The sequence below is a fragment of the Peromyscus eremicus genome, chromosome 20 (genome assembly GCF_949786415.1).
Source record: "Peromyscus eremicus chromosome 20, PerEre_H2_v1, whole genome shotgun sequence".
In the NCBI taxonomy this organism is placed as follows: domain Eukaryota; kingdom Metazoa; phylum Chordata; class Mammalia; order Rodentia; family Cricetidae; genus Peromyscus; species Peromyscus eremicus.
The window spans coordinates 30,606,465-30,627,152 of record NC_081436.1 but is presented as its reverse complement, the minus strand read 5'-3'; the positions used below and the strand labels follow the sequence as shown (position 1 = coordinate 30,627,152).

The window sequence follows — 20,688 nt, the reverse complement described above, 5'->3', positions numbered from 1 at the left end:
CTACAGTTTTCCATCACAATGCAGCTGCCCTGACCACAAGTGCTCACGTTTCTCTGAGTTTTCAAATGCCCAGATGAGCACAACTGCATCCTTCAGAGCAGCTGGGGAAAAAACACTGGATTAATGTCTGTCTCAGTGCTCTCTCTGGCATTGAGGTGTGAGGTTTGACCCCTGCAGCGGCATCCTCTCCTGTATCATTGGCATACCCATCAGGATATCCTAAGGTTTAAATCCTGAGAAGTGGCAGATGATACAAACCCAGGTCCTCACAGAACCTGAAAACCATGAAGAATTATTTAAGCTAATAAAAGCCTTTAATAAAGAAGAGATCAAATCAACGGACAACTATTTCTTGTAATCTCCTTGATGGTTAAAAAAATACTGTCAATAAAAATCTATAAAGATTAGTCTACTCTTCATATTTTAATAACGTTTGATTTTTCCATTAATACATCTCAATGTATAAGAAGATTAAAAGCCTCGAGCTTAGAAGGTTATTTGGGGATTTTTGTTTTGTTTTTTGTTTTTCCATTTGGGTTCATACATTAACCAGAGACCTTCTGCTATCATCCAGTCGCTTTTAGAATAGAAGATGAGGCCTACAGTCATGTGAAATACAGCACTGTGACAAAGGCTTGAAGCAGAGCCAGCCAAGGGGTCTCTACTCCCACCACCATGACCACAGTGTTTCTTTCTGAATAGGAAAAGCCCTGCCCAACTCTTCACCAGTCAAGACTCAAGGCCCTGCAGCAAAGCACCTGGGCACCTCCACAATTGAGCTTCCGGGTGTGACTCTGGCCAGATCCCACTTTATTCTGGTCCAGCTATGATAAGCACTTTGTACCTCTCAGAAAAAAAAGAAGAAAGAAAAAAACATCATTCTAAAAATCAGGTAAGTATCCCATCAAGTCAGGACTGTGAAGGCTGCAAGGCCCAGCATCTGTCCTTACTTCCATGGGCCTGTGGTTCTAACCTTGAACCAGCAGGATCCAGAAACCAACCATTTGGCTCTGCCTCCTGCCATTTTCCAAACAGAAGACATTCTTCTATAAGCCAAGTCCAGTCCTTGACTATGAACACTGGATTCTGTTTCTGAGACAATTTATTCTATCCATTGACCCTAATTGCATGTCTGGTTTCATATATGCAAAGCAGTAACACGAATCATACCTACCTCGTGGAATCTAAAATTGAATAAACAATGTTCATCAGGCATTTCAACATGGCCCTGTGCAGAACTTTCTGCTCCATGTCTGTACTGTCCCATAAGGTAGCTCCCAACTCCACAGGGCACTAGGTACTTGTAAAGTACCATGGACCTTAATTTTATTAGGTAGATGCATGTGGGTACTGGAGTGATGCCTCAGCAGTTAAGAGCACTGATTAGTTTTCTAGAGGACCTAGTCAGATTTCCAGCATCTACATGGTGGCTCACAATCATCTCTAACTCCAGTTCCAGGGGATCCTCTTCTGTGGGCACTGCATGTACATAGTGCACATTAACACATGCAGGCAAAATACCCATACACATAAAACAAAAATAAGTAAATCTTTGATGTATGTGGTTGCTTGCTGCCATATTGGATCATGTGGATTTAGCAGACACTGGTCACACAACGGTTTCATAACAGATGTTGCTGGGGCTGTACTTAACACTACAGGATATTTGTTCAGAGGGGAAGAGAAGAGGGTTTTGAGGTCTATACTCCCCCAGCACAATTTTCAACACACATGCATTTTTACCTTTACTAAGAGATTTATGTCCTCTGGAGACAGCAGTGAAGCAGGGCCCTGTCAAGGCAAAAATAAATGAGTGCAGACACACATGCAGACATGCAGAATCTTCCATGCGTCTTCAGAGAGTGAATGGCCTTCAAGAGCATAAGCTGTAACTCACAACAGATTTGAGGAGTCATGGGATGCAAACAGGTCTATCAGAGTCTCAAGCCTGGGAATCACCAAAGGAGACTGTGCCGAAGCAGTGGCCACTCAGGCTGCCTAGCTGTGGACATATCTGAAGGACTTCAGGTCTTCCTGTCCCCAATCTCCTCCTGTTGTTCCCTTCTGTTCTCCCTCCCTCCCCTCATCAAAGCATGATAGGTCACATAGACAGTATGGAAAGCAAAGGGATGGACTGCCTACAATTCACCTGTCACGAATCTTCCAGATGGCCAATAGCTGTTGCTGCTAATCATTAATGGCCTAGTATGAACGTAAACCAGTGTCTTCTGCTTTCATCGGTGAAAGAGCATTTTAAACACCATCCTTTATTCTGGGATGAAAGTCTCTGGTTCTGGAAAGGGAATCTGAGACATGTCTGAAGGTATGTGTGCAAGATGCTGCAGCCACCAGACTCACAAACCCACTGAGTTGGAACATGCCCTGTGATAACGATGGCCAACCTGTGACACAGGACAGGAGGAGAGCTCAGAATGCACTGGGCACAAGGAACATAGAGTACATGGTAAGGAAGACAATCCTTCTAGGGAAGAAGGACCCAGAAGTATTCACTAGGGATTGGAACTCTCTGATGCAAGCTGAAGATTGTGCAGAAGGAAGAAGCACACAGGATCAACTCCCCAGAGACAGGCATGAACTCCATCCCACATCATGGGACGCTTGGGCCACCATCATCGATAGCAGTGACTCGTGAAGAGCAGAAGGCCTAGACAATTTTTCTAGAAATTTCCATTTTTCCCTAGCTCAGAGGCTTTGTCTCATCCTGCAACTAACTGACAAGCCATCTGACTGTTTCACAGAATTAACCACTGCAGTGTCTACAGGGGGTTGAGGTTGTTTTCTGTGCTGAGAAGTTCAACAATTCAATCAACTCTCTGGGCAACTGTAAGGTTTCTGAGAGACATTGGGTCTAGAATTCTCAGATTTGGGAGAGAGCGGGGTAGAGTCACTAGCCTGGCAAGCAGAACCCATTTAGCATGCATTTGCTAAAGACACATCAGAGTGAGACACTCCCTTGCCCCCAGTTGTCAGAGACACTCTGGAGAAAAATCTGACCTTCTAATAGCAATTTATTAACCTTTTAACTTAAAAGGGGAAAGTTTTAGTTTGAGGTCTTATATGTTTCCCTGAGAATGTCATGAGTTTTGAGGGGGGAATAGGGGGTCTCATATAGCTCACAGTGAGACATTCTTAGACAGTTGGCACTGTAATGTCTGTGATGTCATTATACTATCACTTGAGCTCCTTTAATATCTGGCATGAGCCCTTTGAGTATGTTGGACATTATTCACAGTGAGACAGAGAGCAAGGGATGAATACTGTCAGCAGCAAGGCTTCTTGATGACTTCACTGGGGTCTCGATCATATCACTTTCCTGTCACCCTCCGAAGAAGTCTGAAGAAAGTCATTTTGGCTTTGTATGGAAATGGTAACCTTACGTCACAGGACACAAGATGCACAGCAGGGTGTCATGGATGTCTTGCAGAAGTCGATCACATGCCAGAGGTTAAGCCCAATGGCCTTGGGTAACACATGGTGGGATGTGTTAGGACAGAGAAGACACGATCTATACCCACCTAGAGTCTACTTAACTCTTGGCCAGCCTCTGCTGCTGGGAACATTGGTTAGAACTTCTGGAGAAGACCTACTGCCAGTGACTGACATGGAGGTGCAGAGGTCAGGCCTTGCCTGCAGGTGAGACAGCTCTGTAGGCCTCTCACTATACATTTCCATGCGGGATCTGGACAGTCGGATAAAGATGGAGCTCTCTGTTCTATGGTGACCCTCTGTGAGACACAACTGCCTACATTGTCTGCTGTACTCTGCCAGTTTATCTTTGCAGGGTGGCGTCAAGGACTAGCATGTGGCAGATGGGATCTAAACTTTCAACGCCTCTGGCCTGAGACTCTCTCTTTTACCTGCTTCACTGTGGCCTTGCCCTTTGAGGATGACACAGCATGCAAACAACTTATGTGGCTGCTATCTAGCTACGTCCATGGAGGGAAAGAGGTATTTCCACAGTTCCCAATGTGACTCATACTCATCCCTCTGGATGTCGTCAGTGAAAAGTGTCACAGCCCCAGAAACAGAACAAGAGCCCACTTTTGCTCTCTGCTGTGGCCACCAGCTCTAACAAGATAAGGAGGATTGTATGGGTCCACGACATTCTCTATACCTTGGGCACTTGTCTGAAACCAGGTCATGCTTGCAAAGAGGACAAACAACCCTTCAGACCCAACATGAGATGAAGCTTCTTCATTCTGTTGAGCAACTTAACTCCAGCAGCAGACTGTGGGGTGAGTCTCGAGGTCTGAGATACTTATCTGATGGCCACTTTCTCTTAGACCCTGGTTAGCATCTTCTAATGGTCTGCCTCCTCCGGGAGCTGCCTCTCCCACCCCCAGACACGCTCAGGCCCATAAGTCCTTCCCTGGAGGGTCGACAAATGACCTGGTCACATGGCTATAAACCTTTGGGACTTCTTTGTCATTGCCAATTCAGGGGGTGTCCCAGAAGATGATGGTACTGTATCTCAGAGACACACGTTGGACCTCTAATTTGCTTGTGTTCAAACTAAGGACCTGTCAACATCTCCTCAAGCTCTCAGAGAGTCTCCCATTCCCATGTGAAACAAAATAACTGCTCCTGGCTGTCTAAACAGTGCCAATAGGCAACCCAGGCAAAAGACAGAAAATGGGCAAGTTTCTACCCTAGTTCCACACTCTATCTTCGGTCTTGTTTCATTACATCTCAGGGCTGGCCTGCTCGCTAGCCCCTGGCTGAACTGAACCAAAAGGAGGCATTGCCAGGGGCTTGGAAGGTAAGAAGATGTCCACCTACCTCGGGCCAGGCTTTCTGGCAGTGGCTTTGAATCCACAGCCCTTATCCCACATTCTAGCCAGCACCTAGCTCTGCAGAGCGACGACATGGCTCCCCACCATGGCTTATCCCTGGTCGCACTGCACCCAGAATCACTTCCCTCTGCCCAGTGTGTCCCCTGGTTAAAGCCACTTGAACTGCCTCAGTTGTGCTTTATTTCTTGCTGGCACCCTGCCTGACAGTCAGCATTCATCCAGACCCGGCAGGCGACATACTGGTTTTCCAGGAGGCCCTCTTTCTCCTGGATTTCCTGGTGCACCCTAAGAGAGAAAAGAAAGCAAGCCATGACTGTGGTGATGAGGTCAGCCTTTCTATTCTACACGCCCCTCCAACCACCTCTGTCACTGCTAACTGTGACTTGGCTGGGGAGGAATTCCCCCAACTCTGAAGTTGGGCCCTGGCTGAGCTTCCAAGTGACAGTAGCAAGTGTATAGGGCAAAGTAAACCTTCCTAAAAATCCCTTCCAGAACCCCAAACTAAAACCACCTTGTGCACAATGTTCCCCTGCAAACACAATCACATACAAACCTGACTTAATCTTTTATTCCAAATATGAGGGGTAGGAGTAGCTTTGAGAAGAAAATGTTGTCATTGATGACTGGCTATAGGAATGTAAGAATGATAGGGGAGCAGTTAAATGTAAATGTTGGGGAACAAGAACTAGAGGGGGGCTGTGGGATGTCTTTCTGTATGCTATGCATGTATTGCTCTGATTGGTTGATAAATAAGGTTGTATTGGCCTATAGCAAGGCAGCTTATAGGCAGGCAGAAAATACAAGCGGATACATAGGAAGAAGGGCAGAAGAGAAGAGACACCATCCCGCCACCCAGGGAGCAGCATGTAATAGCACACAGGTAAAGCCACGGAACATGTGGCGACATATAGATTAATAGATTAATGGGCTGAGTTTAGTTATAAGAGCTAGCTAGTAAGAAGCCTGAGCCATAGGCCATATAATTTACAATGAATATTAAGCCTCTAAATCATTATTTTGTAAGTGGCTGCAGGACTGTGGGTGAGAGAGATTTGTCTGGACTATTCAGGGCTGAGCAGGACACAGAAAATTTCTGGCTACAAGAGGCCTTTTCTTTTCAAGAGCAGAACCCAAGGAAGGGAAGAGGGCTGTATGGTCCCTGCCTAATGGGGACTAAATGGGGACTATGGAAGCAGAAGCAAGGGAAGGCAGATAAGCAGTGAATACTGCTGCTTATTGGAGCCATGCATCTTGTGCCTCTAAAACCTCATTGTAGCCATTGATTCATTTTGCCAGTGAGTATGAACTGAATGCCTCTGGTACCTGGCATGCTACTGAGTATGCGGGACCTACAGATGCTGAAGACTCAGGAGTTCAGAGCTATCTGATTGAAGGCCAAGAAAGGAAGACAAAAGGGGACTGCTGTCATCATCATAAAAGGGTTTTGTCCCAAGGGGCCTCAGCTGAGCCTCTGTAATTCCCTTGAGGAGAGAGGGCCAGAACAGGGCCAGGAAGAAGTACACGGAAGAATCAGACCTCACTCATTTCATCAAGACAGATGAACAAGAAAGAAGAGACAGTGATTGGAGACCCAGGAGTATACAGGGTTTTGAAAACATGATAAAAATGCTTAAGAAAGAAAATCTGAATAATGCAAAAAGCCACAATAGACAGAAAATCAAAAATACACAAATAAACACCGTGGGGCTTCACAGAGATCCCTGACTGAGCAAGGATTTGGTGCTGGCCATGTGGACAAGGGAGGCCAGGAGATGGTAGATGAGCTCACAGGGGTGACTCTACATACTCTCTAAGCCGGTGGCTTTTTTCTTTACTTACATCCTGGCCAGCTGGTCCCTGGGGGCCGGGGAATCCAGGTAAACCTCGAGATCCCTGATGAAAAAGAAGAAAAGACAGGATCCAACTGTGGGAAGACAGGGCTCATCTTTGTCTGGCAATAGTTGGCTTCAGCTATACAAATGATCTGCTAATGGGGAACCATCATTGGTGTGAACTGTCAACCTAACAGAATCTAAAATCATCCCAGAGATAAGCCTCTGGACATGCCTGTGGGGATTATCACAATTATACTAAGTGATGAGTGTCCCTTGACTGTGGATGAGATGTGAACAGCTGCTGTCTGCTCCTTCAGCTTTGACTTCCCTGCTACAACAGACTGCACCTTGAACAGAGCTAAAGTCAGTCCTCTCTTCCTTAAGGTGCTTCCATCAGGGTCTGTTACCATAGCAGCATGGACAGAAATCCCACAATAATGCATGTGTCAAAAGTACCCTCCTCATACCCCACTGAGCAGGACCTGCTCTATGGACATCTGTGCTCTGTGCACAGATACAATGCTCAGGGAAACGCTCCCTGGGAACCTAACATGAGCCCCATGCATTGGCCCCTTTGCTGGTGTGGATGACACAGCTCCTGTGGAGGACCAGGCCTGAACACCCACCCAGAACACACCTCCCATGCACCTTGATGACAGCCAGCCCCTTGAGCTTCTAATTGGTCACAGAAGTTTCCTTGCACAAGGCCCAACAAAAGGCTTGGCTCCTGCATGACCCTGATCGCTTTCTATAAGATCACTCTCATTATGTTAACATTTTCTGGGCAACATCAGAGAGTGGCACAGGCAACGGATCTCATTTCTTTACATTTACAGGTGGAAATCAGCCCTTCTCAGGGCATTGACTGAACTCACACTACCTGCTCTGCAGGAGTTGACCTACCTCCTCTGGAGTCCACAGACCTCTCCTCAAACCTACCCTTGACCCAGAATCCCACGTTCCTCAGCTTTACTTAGCATAATTTACTTTGAAATCTCATGGTCATGAACCTCAATTGTTCTGAGCCTCTGTTTCCTCATTCAGCAAAACAGGTACAAGACTTCCTGCCCTCCTTAATCAGAAATCATGAATGAACATTACTTTAAAATATGTGCACAGAGCCAAAAGCTGTGCATCAGCCCAGCTGTTGACATGCAGCTCTTCTGCTCATGAGGTAACTTAAAATCAGAAGACACAGCAACAAACATTGAGTGAATGCTTGAAAATGGCCACCAACAATGGTGGCTGTTCCTGAGAACAACGCACCCTGGGAGCTCTTCGGTTGCATTAGCATTAAAAATGGGCCCAACAAATTTCCACAATGGCTCATAGGTATTGCTGCCTCCATACCACAAATCAAGAGAAATTCTCTCATGTGTTCTTGGCTCTGTGGCTGTTAAGCCAGAATTCAAAAACAGTTCTTCTAGCCATCTGATTACATTCCCTAACCTGAAGCTCCACTTCTGTAGTGGAGATGCTAAGCAGTGAAGCCAGTCTCAATGTGCCCAACTACGAAACAGCTGTGCTGGATTAAATGAACCCACCGCTCCCTTCCTCCCCATATGTCCCATAAGCCCATGCACATATTTTGGAGAGTCTGTCTAGTACAAAGAATTTCTAGTAACTTTTGATTGCCTCTAATTTAGAATTGGGTTGACAATCCTCCACCTAAAGCATACTATACCGGGGGTCCTTTGTCGCCTGGTCGTCCTGAAGGGCCCTAAGGAAAGAACAAACAGATTAGCAAACAAAATAGGAATGCTCATTTCAACATTTAAACATGCTACGATATCTTAAAACAAAAACAAAAAAAACTAGGGCCTCAGGTAGCCCAGGCTGTCCTCAACACTATGTAGTCAAGGATAACCTTTAACTCCTGATCCTTTTGCCTCCACTTCTCAAGTTCTGGGACTAGAGACATGTACCACCAAGCTCTGTTCTGTAAAGTTTATTGCTAGGCCAGGTTTCCTCTATCCTTCCTTAAACAAGTACCACCCACTGTTATTCCCACACGCTTCCTCAGTCCTGGTCCACCACTTCCTTATACCTCTAGCGTGCCCAGGGTTTCCCATATTTCACACGCTTGGAAAGGTACTGGTTCTTCCTGCTTAGGCTAGATTTTAATTTATCAATGAGCAGCTCTCAGTTTCCCAGGACCAGATCAGCCTGTGCCCTGAGCCTCGGCTACCAGATTGATGTTTCCATATGGAAGGCTGACAGGCCTTTGTGTCTGGACTCACTCTGTCACATTTGGAAAGGCATTGCACAGTGGAATTAGTTATGTCTCTGTCCTCTGCTCAATATGTCCGGCTTCTTGCTGTATGTAGCAACTCCCAGGAGAACATGGTAAGTACTCCCAAGAGAGAGAAGGGCTTTCTCACAAAGGCATATGTCCTTGCATTGTGATGAAGTAGCCAGATCCCTTATTGTTTATGACCCTGGGCGGCCAGACGGCAGATGAGCATCCTTTCAAGTGCATAGTGGAGCATAAGGGAAGCAGATATCTAGAGATACAGGAGAAGCAGAGCCCTGAGGGCAGTAGATCTGTTGGGGATGTAGTTTTAGGAGCTTTGTAGGGGCAGGAAATGAGGACAAGGGCTCTTTAGATTAATATGTTTGAAACACAAACAAACAAAAACAAAACAACAACAACAATTTGGACATTTAATGGATCATAACAAAAACTCACATTTATGTCATTTTTTTTCTTTTTTTTTCTGGAGAAAGTATCATAAGCTTTATATGACAAGGTCTCTACCATACCACCACACTCTGCTATTGAGTAGAGCATCAGCAAATGATCCCTATAGACACAAGCATTTCCACTCTCTATGTGCACTATAAACTGGGATATGATCATCCGTGAGCAAGCAATTCTCTATGTAGAAGTAATCCAGATAATAAAAGCTGATGGGATGTGAACAGCATCACTTAGCCATTGATAAGTTCTTATTATCCATCTCTCAAACTTTTACAGCACTCAGTAATGACTGAATTCTTATCCACACAAGGAAGATTAGCTAAAGGCATACAGAGGTACGTGAAGAAGGGGACCTTCCATTTTTATTCTCCATGACAGGAGAAGCACCAGATGCTACACACCACACACACACACACACACACACACACACACACACACACACACACACGGGGGAGGGGGGGGTGCAAGCTTCACTTTAGCTCCAGCAGGATGCCTGCACACTGGATACCCTCATCATCCCTTTGGCACAAAGAACCTGAAGTTGAAATGCAGTAAGTAACTTGGTTGAAGTCAAACAAACAGGCTCAGAAGTCACCCCTGCTGCATTGGCTCAGAGGCCACTGATTCCTCTATCATAATGCATCGTGACTCTGAATTTTGTTTACCCCAGGTAGTTTCCAATGAGGCTGTAATATATTATTGAAAGAACTGTAATGAGGGCAGCTTGTCCCTGGCATGAGGAATGTCGCCCATTTCGTTTTTAGTGTCACTCTTTGTTTTCAAATTAAATCCCAACTTTAAAATATTTAACTTGCTCATGAAGCCAGGTTCCAAAATACTTTCTTATGCTACTTTGATGGATGAACTTTGTAGTCAAAGACGTTCATTTCAAATCTTAGCTTTATCAAATACTAGCTGTCTGACTTTAAGAAAATTCTTTTACCTTTCTGAGCTTGTTTTTCTTTTTTTTTAATTGTAATATAAAGCTAGATGGTCACTTTTCCTAGTGTTATTGAAAGTAAAATACAGAGTTGAAAAGCCACCTGATGTCTGTACCATAAAAAGCATGCCCACAGCTATTCTGTATACTTTTCAAGGTTTTTTTGTGCAGCGGATGAAAGTTAATATGGAAACCCACAACTAAGAAATGTGCAAAGAATAAAGTGGAATGCTCAGCCACTAATGGGACACCCATGCCATGTCGCTCTACCCAAGACTCATGGGCCATCACAGAAGAAGGGACAGAAAGACAGCAAGAGCCAGAGGTCAGGGAAGACCAAAGCAAAACAGTGTCTTCTGGATAGGACAGGACCATTGTGCTCATGAACTCACAGCAGCCATGGCTGCCTGCATAAGATCAACCCAGCGAATGCTCCAACATGGAGGGAGTATAAGGCCATGAGCTCCCCGCCCCCTAGCTGAAGAACTACGGACAGTTGATGGCTTCTGAGAGAAGGAAAGTCAGTATTCTTCAAGGGTGTGGCTCATGGGAGATCAACCATACTCCAATGGAGAGTCCCTCACCTGAGTATATGGGCAGCACAACTGGAATCAGTAGGCTATAAAAAATTATGTTTAAAAAGAGGACATGGATTTGAGATCGGCTTAGAGATGTATCTGGTAGGAGTAAGGGGGAGGAGTAGAGGATGAATATGATCAAAATACATTGTATAGATGTATTAATTTTTTTTCTTTTTTTTCATTTTTCCTTATTAAGAAATTTTCTACTCACTCCACATGCTATCCACAGACCCCCCCCTCCATCCTCCCAGCTCCCCCAGCCCTCTTTCCCAAGCCACCCCACATCCCCACATCCCCTTAATCGAGGTCTCCCATGGGTAGTCAGCAAAGCCCAGCACACTGAGCCTAGGCAGGTCCAAGCCCCTTCCCACTGCGCCAAGGCTGTGCAAGGTGTCACACCACAGGCACCGGATTTCAGAAGCCTGCCCAAGACCAGGGACAGATCCCGATCCCCCTGCTGGGTGCCCCCCAAACAGTTCGAGCCAAACAACCATCTTCCATACTGAGAGGGCCTAGTCCAGTCCCATGGGGGCTCCACAGCCACCAGTCCACAGTTCACAGGCTTCCACTAGTGTGCTCAGTCATCTCTGCACGTCCTCCCATCATGATCTCGCCATCCCTTGCCTGCAGTATCTCTCCTCTGTCTCATCAAAAGAAAGAAATTGAAGAAGATACCAGAAAATGGAAATATCTCCCATGCTCATGGACAGGTAGAATCAACATAGTAAAAATGGCAATCTTACCAAAAGCAATATACAGATTCAATGCAATCCCCATCAAAATCCCAACACAATTCTTCACAGACTTGGAAAGAACAATACTTAACTTTATATAGAAAAACAAAAAACCTAGGATAGCTAAAAGAATCCTGTATAATAAAGCAACCTCTGGAGGCATCATGATCCCCAACCTCAAGCTTTACTATAGAGCTATAGTAATAAAAACAGCCTGGTACTGGCATAAAAACCAACATGTAGACCAACGGAATCGAATTGAAGACCCTGACATTAATCCACACACCTATGAACATATGATTTTCAACAAAGAAGCCAAAACTGTACCATGGAAAAAAGAAAGTATCTTCAACAAATAGTGCTGGCATAACTGGATGTCAACATGCAGAAGATTGCAAATATATCCATATCTGTCGCCATGCACAAAACTCAAGTCCAAGTGGATCAAAGACCTCAACATAAATCCAGTTACTCTGAACCTGATAGAAGAGAAAGTAGGAAGTAGTCTGGAATGAATTGGCACAGGAGACCACTTCCTAAATATAACACCAGTAGCACAGACACTGAGAGCGACAATAAATGGGACCGCCTGAAACTGAGAAGCTTTTGTAGAGCAAAGGACATAGTCAAGAAGACCAAACGACAGCCTACAGAATGGGAAAAGATCTTCACCAACCCCACATCTGACAGAGGGCTCATCTCCAAAATATATAAAGAACTCAAAAAGCTAGACATCAAAATACTGAACAATCCAATTAAAAAATGGGTTACAGAGCTTAACAGAGAATTCTCAATAGAAGAATCTCAAATGGCTGAAAGGCATTTAAGGAATTGCTCAACATCCTTAGTCATCAGGGAAATGCAAATCAAAACAACTCTGAGATACCATCTTACACCTGTCAGAATGGCTAAGATCAAAAACACTGAAGACAGCTTATGTTGGAGAGGATGTGGAGAAAGGGGAACACTCCTCCACTGTTGGTGGGAATGCAAACTTGTACAGCCACTCTGGAAATCAGTATGGCGGTTTCTCAGAAAATTGGGAATAAGTCTTCCTCAAGACCCAATTATACCACTCTTGGGCATTTACCCAAGGAATGCTCAATCTTACCACAAGAACACATGCTCAACTATGTTCATATCAGCATTATTCATAATACCAAGAACCTGGAAACAACCTAGATATATTAAATTTTTAAAAAATCAATTAAAATGTTTTAAGTGTCATGGAAGAGGGCTGCCTAGTCATTTCCTTCCTAGTTCTGATGTCTAAGCATCTCTTTGTAAGACTGGGGACTCTGCTATGGTTTGAGTGTGAAATGGTCCCAGGAGGGCACATCTCTCAACAGTTGGTCCTAAGATAATGATGCTGTCTGAGCAAGATATGAAACATGAGGGAGGTGAAGCCTACCTGGAGGAAGTGAATAGTTGCTGTAAGAGTATATTCTTTTGGGAATAAGCTAAAACAGAGCACCAAAAATACATTTAAATCCTTGATTTCAAGCATTCTTTAAAAAATTCAAACAAGTCTAATGAGTATTCTCTATAGAGACATTTAGTGAAAGTATTCAATGAGGAAGACCCAGCATTTCCATTCACACTAGATACAGAAGCTGTGTAGACCAGTTGTAGAGGAGGGAGCTTTCCTCTACAAAGAAACAGTCCAGCTAATAAAAACAGATGAATCAACTGACAGAACTACCGTAGCACCAATTTTCAGTCCTTGATGTGTTAATTGATGGGGCTTTGGACATCAAAGGGTGTGAACATCAGAGAAAGAAACCCACCAGACATCCTCGATGTCTCCTGATGTGCAACAGGCAATCTGTGAAGTCTTGCCAAAAACATCAAACCTGAGTCTGATAAAGCCTCTGGACCTGGATACTAACTAATGAGAACCACAGGGGTGGTGGCTCCTGCTAAACCATCATATTAGCGAATCCTATTAGTAAACCAAAAACAACCCCATGGACCAAAATAAGAATAAGCCCTATTTCCTCTATAAACACGTAACAAAATGAAAAGGGAGGGTCTACAAATTAGCCAGAGATCTCTTTTTGAAGATTGAGCCATTGCTGTTTGTTCACTTGGCTCTTGATTCAGAGACAGAAAGCAGCTGACCAGGGCACTGGTCAGACAATCAAGAGGTGAGCGGCAGTGGCAGCATATTTGGCACTGTGCTTTTCATGTGTGATGATGAAGTTGCGCTAACATTTTAAAAGTTCTTATTTGTCATACATACAGTCTGAAAATAAGCAGGGGATAAAAGTATGCATTCCTGGTCATGATTCAAAATAGGAGGATCAAGAGGATGATAAAAGGAAAATAGAGATCACTAACTGAGAGATCCTGGTGGATGGCTGTTTTAGGGTTTATGTTGCTGTGATGAAAAAAAAAACACAACGTAACCAAAAGTAGTTTGGGGAGGGGTGTTTCAGCTCACAATTCCAATTCAAGGCAACAGTCCATCAAGGAGAGAAATCATGAAAGGAACTCAAGACAGAAACATAGAGGCAGGAGCTGATGCAGAGGCCATGAAGGAGTGCTGCTTATGCTTGCCCCTCACAATTTGCTCAGCCTGCTTTCTTATAGTACCCAAGACCACCAACCTTGGGGTGGCACCACCCACAGTGAGCTGGGCCCTCCTACATCAATCATCAATCAAGAAAATGTACCACAGGCTTGTCCATGGGCTGATCTAGTAGAGAGCATTTTCTCAAACGAGGTTCCTTCTTCCAAAATAACGTTAATTTGTGTCAAGTTGACATAAAAACTAGCTAGCACAGTAGCCACATGGCTACATGGAGTGGCCATGGGGGATGGGGGATCATTATACTATTCTGCCTACTGTTGGTATATCTAGCATTCTGTATCATTATAAGAGAGAAAGGGAGAGGAGAGACAGACAGACAAAGAGGAGGGGATTAGTTCTCTTTTGTGCAAAGCCTGGCACTCTTTTCTTGCATAGCGTCTCCTCTGCAAGTACAGACACCCTGTATCTCTTCTCTGTGAAGCTCCTTGCTCTTACGCTTTCCTTACCTGTATTCCTCTGCGTAGAGTTCACAGCTTTTCTGGGGTCGATTTCAGTGGGTCTTAGTATCTCTTAACCCTGACGTATTAAGTCCTGATCAGGTGTCACAGGAGTGGCTTGCTTCATACCTTTACTTTTCCTGTTTCTGTGAGTCTGCTTTCAACGTGTAAGACACATCATAGGCACACAGGAACAAAAGTTCTGGAGAATAAAAACTTGCTTTACTTCCTCATATGTCTATGGCAAGAGGAAGAGAGCTAATCAACTTTGTGAAGATGGAACAGAGTGCAATGAAACAGCAGAGATAAAGGGAAGGTGTGCACCACATGCTAGACCCTTGGGACTCGATCTTGTCAGTTTCCATTAGCCACACCTGTCAACAAGCACCAGCGTAGCAATGTGTGTATGCATTACCAAGTGTATTAGTATTTGCGCATGTGTGCCTGTGTGACATATATCTGTATGCCTGTGGTATGTATGCAGCTTAAAGACAGAGATATGTTCCAACAATGCACTGTTAGGCAATTTCGTCATTGTGCATACATCATAAAGTGTCCTTAGAGGAACTAAGATGGCTATGGCATCACTAAACAAAATAGTCTTAGGGGACTTTATTATACATGTCACCCTTCATTGGTTGGAGTATCCTTATGTAGAGAGGGCACCAGTCAAAGAAAGTTTGTCAGACTTTCTGCACAGAAGAGAACTAGAGCCAGGGGAAAAATCAAAGGAAACTGAAGTCTGGAGAGGACTGGATGTCTCCAAACATGCAAGAAGTAATTCTGGTCCAGGGTTCAGAAAGACAGCTGTAGGCTTGCATTCTGGGAAGAGTACAGGGAACAGAAGAGAGACCCAGAGGCCTGGAGTAAGAGAGACCAGCAGCCGCTTAGGAGCAGAGGGAGATAAAATGAAGACAGAGCCAGCTGCATGTTGAAGCAAGGAGTGCCAGGCGGGTCTGTGGCAAGGGTGGGGGCTATTGAAGAAGCAGTGACAACAGGAGCAGCAGCCAAGGCCTTTCTCATCAGGACCAAGAGCACTGCCTTGTGATGACATTAGTGTGTACAACCAGAACTAGCCTGGAGAGCTAAGGTCCCAGCATGTCATAAAGCAAGCAGGTACCCCAGACCAGCAAAACAGCAGAGGCTGAGGACAGTGCCTCCATCCAGAGGAAAGAGCAACTTGTTTCAAGTGGATCCCATGCCTCTCATGAGTAGTGGCAGGGCCAGGTGTCTCAAGCATCATTTTTCTCATCCTTAGTGTGAGATTGTAACCATGGTCACCTCACAGACTGAAAGTACAACAGAGAAGACATGCCCAGAGCCTGGTCTACTTAACTGTGCCCTAGGAAGCATTGGTGACAACAGATGTTTGTTCCATTTATAAGGAAGAACTCCTGAATTTATGGCAGAAACATCTTTTTTTAAATCATCCCTTCCCCACAGAAGAAGGTTCTTGACTTTTCCCTAAGGCTTCCTTTTGAAATCTGGCTACACAGAAAGCAGTGCTGAAGCCCAGGAGTCTGGAGGAAGGCAGATGATCACACCTTCTGTAAACCCCTTTGCTGTCCAGAGGACCTACAGAGCTGTGTGAGGGCTTCAAAGAATCCAGCCCTGTCCCTTTCCTGCATGCCACCATGGCGGGGGTGGAGGGGCAAGGCTGTGAAGTTGGCCTTGGTTCACTACTGACCAGCACCCGCCTATCCCCTACAGTGATCAGAGAAGACTCGATAGTCAACTGTAATCTTATCTAAAAGAAAAGAGCTAACCCAACTCCCTCTTTCTACAACTAAACAACATAGACCAAACCAGACAGATAAGATACATAAACAGAGAGGCATTTAGCTGGCCACATAAGTCCAGTCCAGGAACAATAATGGACATAAAAAGACATAAGGAGAACTGAAGACTGGACATGTGAAATGGGCACATTCCCTCTATCCTCCTGCTAGAAGAGCCACTTAGGCATCTGCTTTCAGAGTGTTGAATGTTCAAGGCCAGCTTCCCATGTCCTCGATGTGCCTTCAAGGGAGTGGCTTTCCATCTTCATGTCTGCTTCCTCACGGGCAAGCAGAGATGGTTTGGTAGGCTGTTGGAAGGATTAAATGAGAACAAAGGAGGAAGACCTGACCTGAGGCTTCTGTTCAAACTACCAGCCAGAGGCAGGGGATGTTGGATGACACTATTCTAATTCTCACACTTCATTGGCTGCCAGCTCTATGATTTTTACATTATCCCATAGAAACTAGAGGAATGCACAAAGCACACTTGTGTGGTGCATTCAAAATGCTTCCTTGCCTGAAATCAGTTGAGTCTAGGCTTCCTGCCACTCTCTTAAGCTATCAAGCCATTGGAGGGCTGTAAGGATGCCTCAGTGCATGTGCACATTAAGCATCTTGACTGGTCCAGGCATCCTATAGCTAACTTTTGGACATTTCAGGCTTTGAAGGCTCAGAAGTACTGAAGAGGAATTCGATGACACCACAGAATCAAAGGTAGGGTGCTAGACATCATCACCAATAGCATCAGGCCACATTCTCCCAGTTCCCCTAATGATGTTGCTGAAATGGCTGGCACTTGGTCTACAGGGAACCTGATGATTGGAATAGGAAAGAGTCTCAGATTATGTGGCTGTCAGTGAGAGCCTTGTCCTTACAAAGCTCCTGGTATCAACCCCATGAGCACTTTGATCTCACCAAAGCCTGAAAGAGCTCATGATTTAGCTCTTAAATCTTACCAAAGGAAGATCAGAGACAACCTGAAGATAAAAGGAGGATTTTGTTTGTGAATTCTGGAAACAAAAAGTTAAAACCTCAAGCAACTGCACAGCCTTACTGCTGATGGGTCAACCTAGCAGGATCAACATACCAGCCCCTGGCTCCCTTTCAGTGGGTAGCAAAGCCTATGAATGATAAAGGCTTAAGGAACAAGCTCCAGAGGAGGCAGAAGGCAGAGGACAACTCACAACAGAATCTGCCCCACGCCCCAGGGGTTCTTTATCCAGAGGGAACATGTCAGCCCAAGGTCTGGCTGACAGTTCCTGGGAGCAGCTCACAAGCTATGGTATTGGTACATCAAGACTCCAGCTCCCTTGTTCTTTTTGCAGGCATCTCTGAGAGTGTGCCATGTAGTGACTCAGGAGTCAAAAGAGCAAGACTCAACTGCCCACAGTGCCCATCTGCTCAGTAACAAACTCTACCTGGGCTCTCTTCCTATCTCTACTCACTTTGTTACCCTCTAAGAGTGAATTTCTGAAATCATCTCTCAGATAAACTCATACTTGGGATACCTACCTTAATCCTTAACTCTGAAGAATAACCCATCTCCCCCATGAGTGGGGTGGGGGATATAATCCTTTGCATCCCAATATAAAACCCAATGTGGAGAGAAACATTGGGCTGCTGAGCAAAGATCCATATTCCCCAATAACTTGACACATCCCTTCCTCACCTCTACTACATGCCTGCTATCAGCAAATACTTGAACCTCCCATACAGCTTCTCTAGCCCTCACCAGCCTAGGCTGCTGGCCAATGAGATTTATGGCAATGCAATAAGGTTTCATCCACCAGGAAGCTTTTAATAAGCCCAAGTGGTAGGAATACACTAAAGAGTTGATTTACAACCTCTTGGCTGCAGCCAGAAAATTATTTTTCCTGTGGAATCAGCTAGGCAGGAAGATATTTCATGGTGATTTCAGCTAGTTAGATTTGGGGTGAATTGTGCCATCTCTGTTGCCTGGCTGTCTAAATGAGCTTGATACAGTGTATCCTTGGAGAATAGACAGGACACATGGGGACAATCATATCGTAGGTATTCAGCATAAACTGTCTAAAGATGAGCTTGATGGGGTGGATCCTGGAGGAGTGGACAGGAAACAAGGGAAAACCACATCCCAGGCACACAGCATTAGGTATTTTCTGTTCTAAGGATCAAGTCCATCAGGAGTCAAACTCCTAACTTTAGGGCAAGGGGCCCTTCTGAGACGAAGCCTCCAGGAATAAGAAGTCTGGGCTACTGTTTCTTTATCTGTTGTCCTAGTACCTAGACACTAAAATTAAAAAGAAATCTAAGACAAAGAAATATAATCAATATAATGGAGAGCGTTGATTGTCAGAAATTCTAGCTGACATTTCCTGTGAAATAGAACAAACCAAACAAGGATTCCACATGGGGAATTCATTTGCTCCTGCCACAGTTTTTATGCATCTCTAGGAAAACTGAGAGCCCCCCTATAATTATGCCATCTTGAAGGAGTCCCCATTGCTGGTAGGAGGGAGAAGTAGGTGGTCTTCTCCAGTGGGGAAGCACCCAGGCCTGTTGTAAAGAGGAAGAACAAAGAACCATGTGTGAGGAGAGAGGCCTAAACTGACTCAGATGTATGAAGACCACAGACAAAAGCAAAGGGGACTTTTATTTTATGCAATATTATAGATAATAAATAAGATCTCTCTTCTTTTTCTTCAGGAGTTATATATGAAGAATTATGTTACTTGGTCTATGAATCACAACAATGACCAACACAGCAAGACAAGGATGCAACAGTGTCACTTACATCTTAGGGATAAACAAACACTGTCTAATTGGACTTAAGGGCTGCTCAATAGGAGAAAATTTATGCCTGGTACTATAAATGTAGCCAACTACCCACAGTGGTAAGGCCATGTGCCCTGGAAAACCTACTACTGCCACTATCCTAAGCCAGTATAATTTTAACTACATTTAAATACTTATTCTTATACCCACAGATAAATGTAGCTTGCAACCCTCATCAAAAAAATACCTTTTTGCAGCAAAGAACATTCTAGAAATGCACAACTAGTCAAAATGTAGAGAACAACTGGCCATGGGTTGCCCAACCTCAAGTGATAGATCAATAACACAACTCTTTTTTGTTTTCTCAACACAGGGTTTCTCTGTGTAGTTTTGGTGCCTGTCCTGGATCTCACTCTGTAGACCAGGCTGGCCTCAAACTTACAGAGATCCACCTGGCTCTGCCTCCTCCCAAGTGCTGGGATAAAGGCGTGAGCCACCACCATCCGTCTTAACAACCCAACTCTTTACACCAAAGGCTCAGAGAACATTATAGAATATGGGGAAGGGAAGATTGTAAGAGTCTAAGACCAAGATGTCTTCTGGAAGAGTGTGTTTTCTGTATATGACAGGGAATGTGCACCCAGGAAATCTCAACAATATTATAGATAGGGGAAATCTTACAAACCTCACCCCTAAATGAAGAGATATAGGCAATTAATAGTTCTCTAATACCAAGCAGTCAGCCCTAAGTCAGCCTTAAGCACATACATGAGCAACACTACATGGATTCAGTAGGCTATATTTACAAACATACAGACACACAGACAGACAGACAGACACACACACACACACACACACACACACACCAATAGTGAAGATAAGAGGTAGTGATTATGATAAGGAGTTTGAGATGGACACAGGAGGAGTGGGGGGGGCGATGATGTGAATACAGAACTCTATATGAAATTATCCATAAAACGAAAAAATGGTATTACTTGAGATCTTTTTGGTGTGGTCTGCATTTCTCAAACGTGGAAAAAGCAGAGACTGGGCGATGTGCTCTTTGGTTTCTATCCAGGTTATGTTTAGCAGGGGTGAAGTTAGACTAGGCCCATGGCTTAAAATAATAGTTATATGTGGGTAGCTGAGCTATTCCAAGGCTTAGCTGAGTATTTGAGTTTCTCTCAAGTAATAGTAAGACATGGCTGGCTGTCAAGGAAAAAAAAATGCAGTTGAGGTTGAATCAATATTCTGCCTTTAGCAAAGATGAGAGCAGATGGAAAAATAGTCTCAGATTGGAAGCTGTCCTTAAGTTCTGAAAGCTATCATTCAGTGACAGAGAGAAGAAAAGACACACTTCTGTGATGGTGAGAAGACACAAAACGTGATTCTATTCTCGAGAAAAGAAATTTAGTTCTTCACTGAAAACAATTCTAAATTTCAACACCAGGTGTCCTATGCTTTGGACAAAGTGTGTCTTCCACAGGGGATGTCTGGCTGAGGACCTGGATGAGCCTGGAT

General features: G+C 44.5%; 1 protein-coding gene across 1 annotated transcript in view; it reads right to left on the bottom strand.

The window, feature by feature from the left end:
* LOC131896393 (collagen alpha-1(XXII) chain-like) overlaps positions 1-20,688 on the bottom strand; it is a 206,000-nt gene that overhangs the window by 44,169 nt on the left and 141,143 nt on the right. Inside the window, exons 3-6 of the mRNA XM_059247011.1 lie at positions 8,334-8,369; positions 6,654-6,707; positions 5,055-5,099; positions 1,744-1,791 (exon numbers count right to left, since the gene is read on the bottom strand). Of these exons, the coding sequence (XP_059102994.1) occupies positions 1,744-1,791; positions 5,055-5,099; positions 6,654-6,707; positions 8,334-8,369 (183 nt within the window). The remainder of the gene's footprint in view (positions 1-1,743; positions 1,792-5,054; positions 5,100-6,653; positions 6,708-8,333; positions 8,370-20,688) is intronic.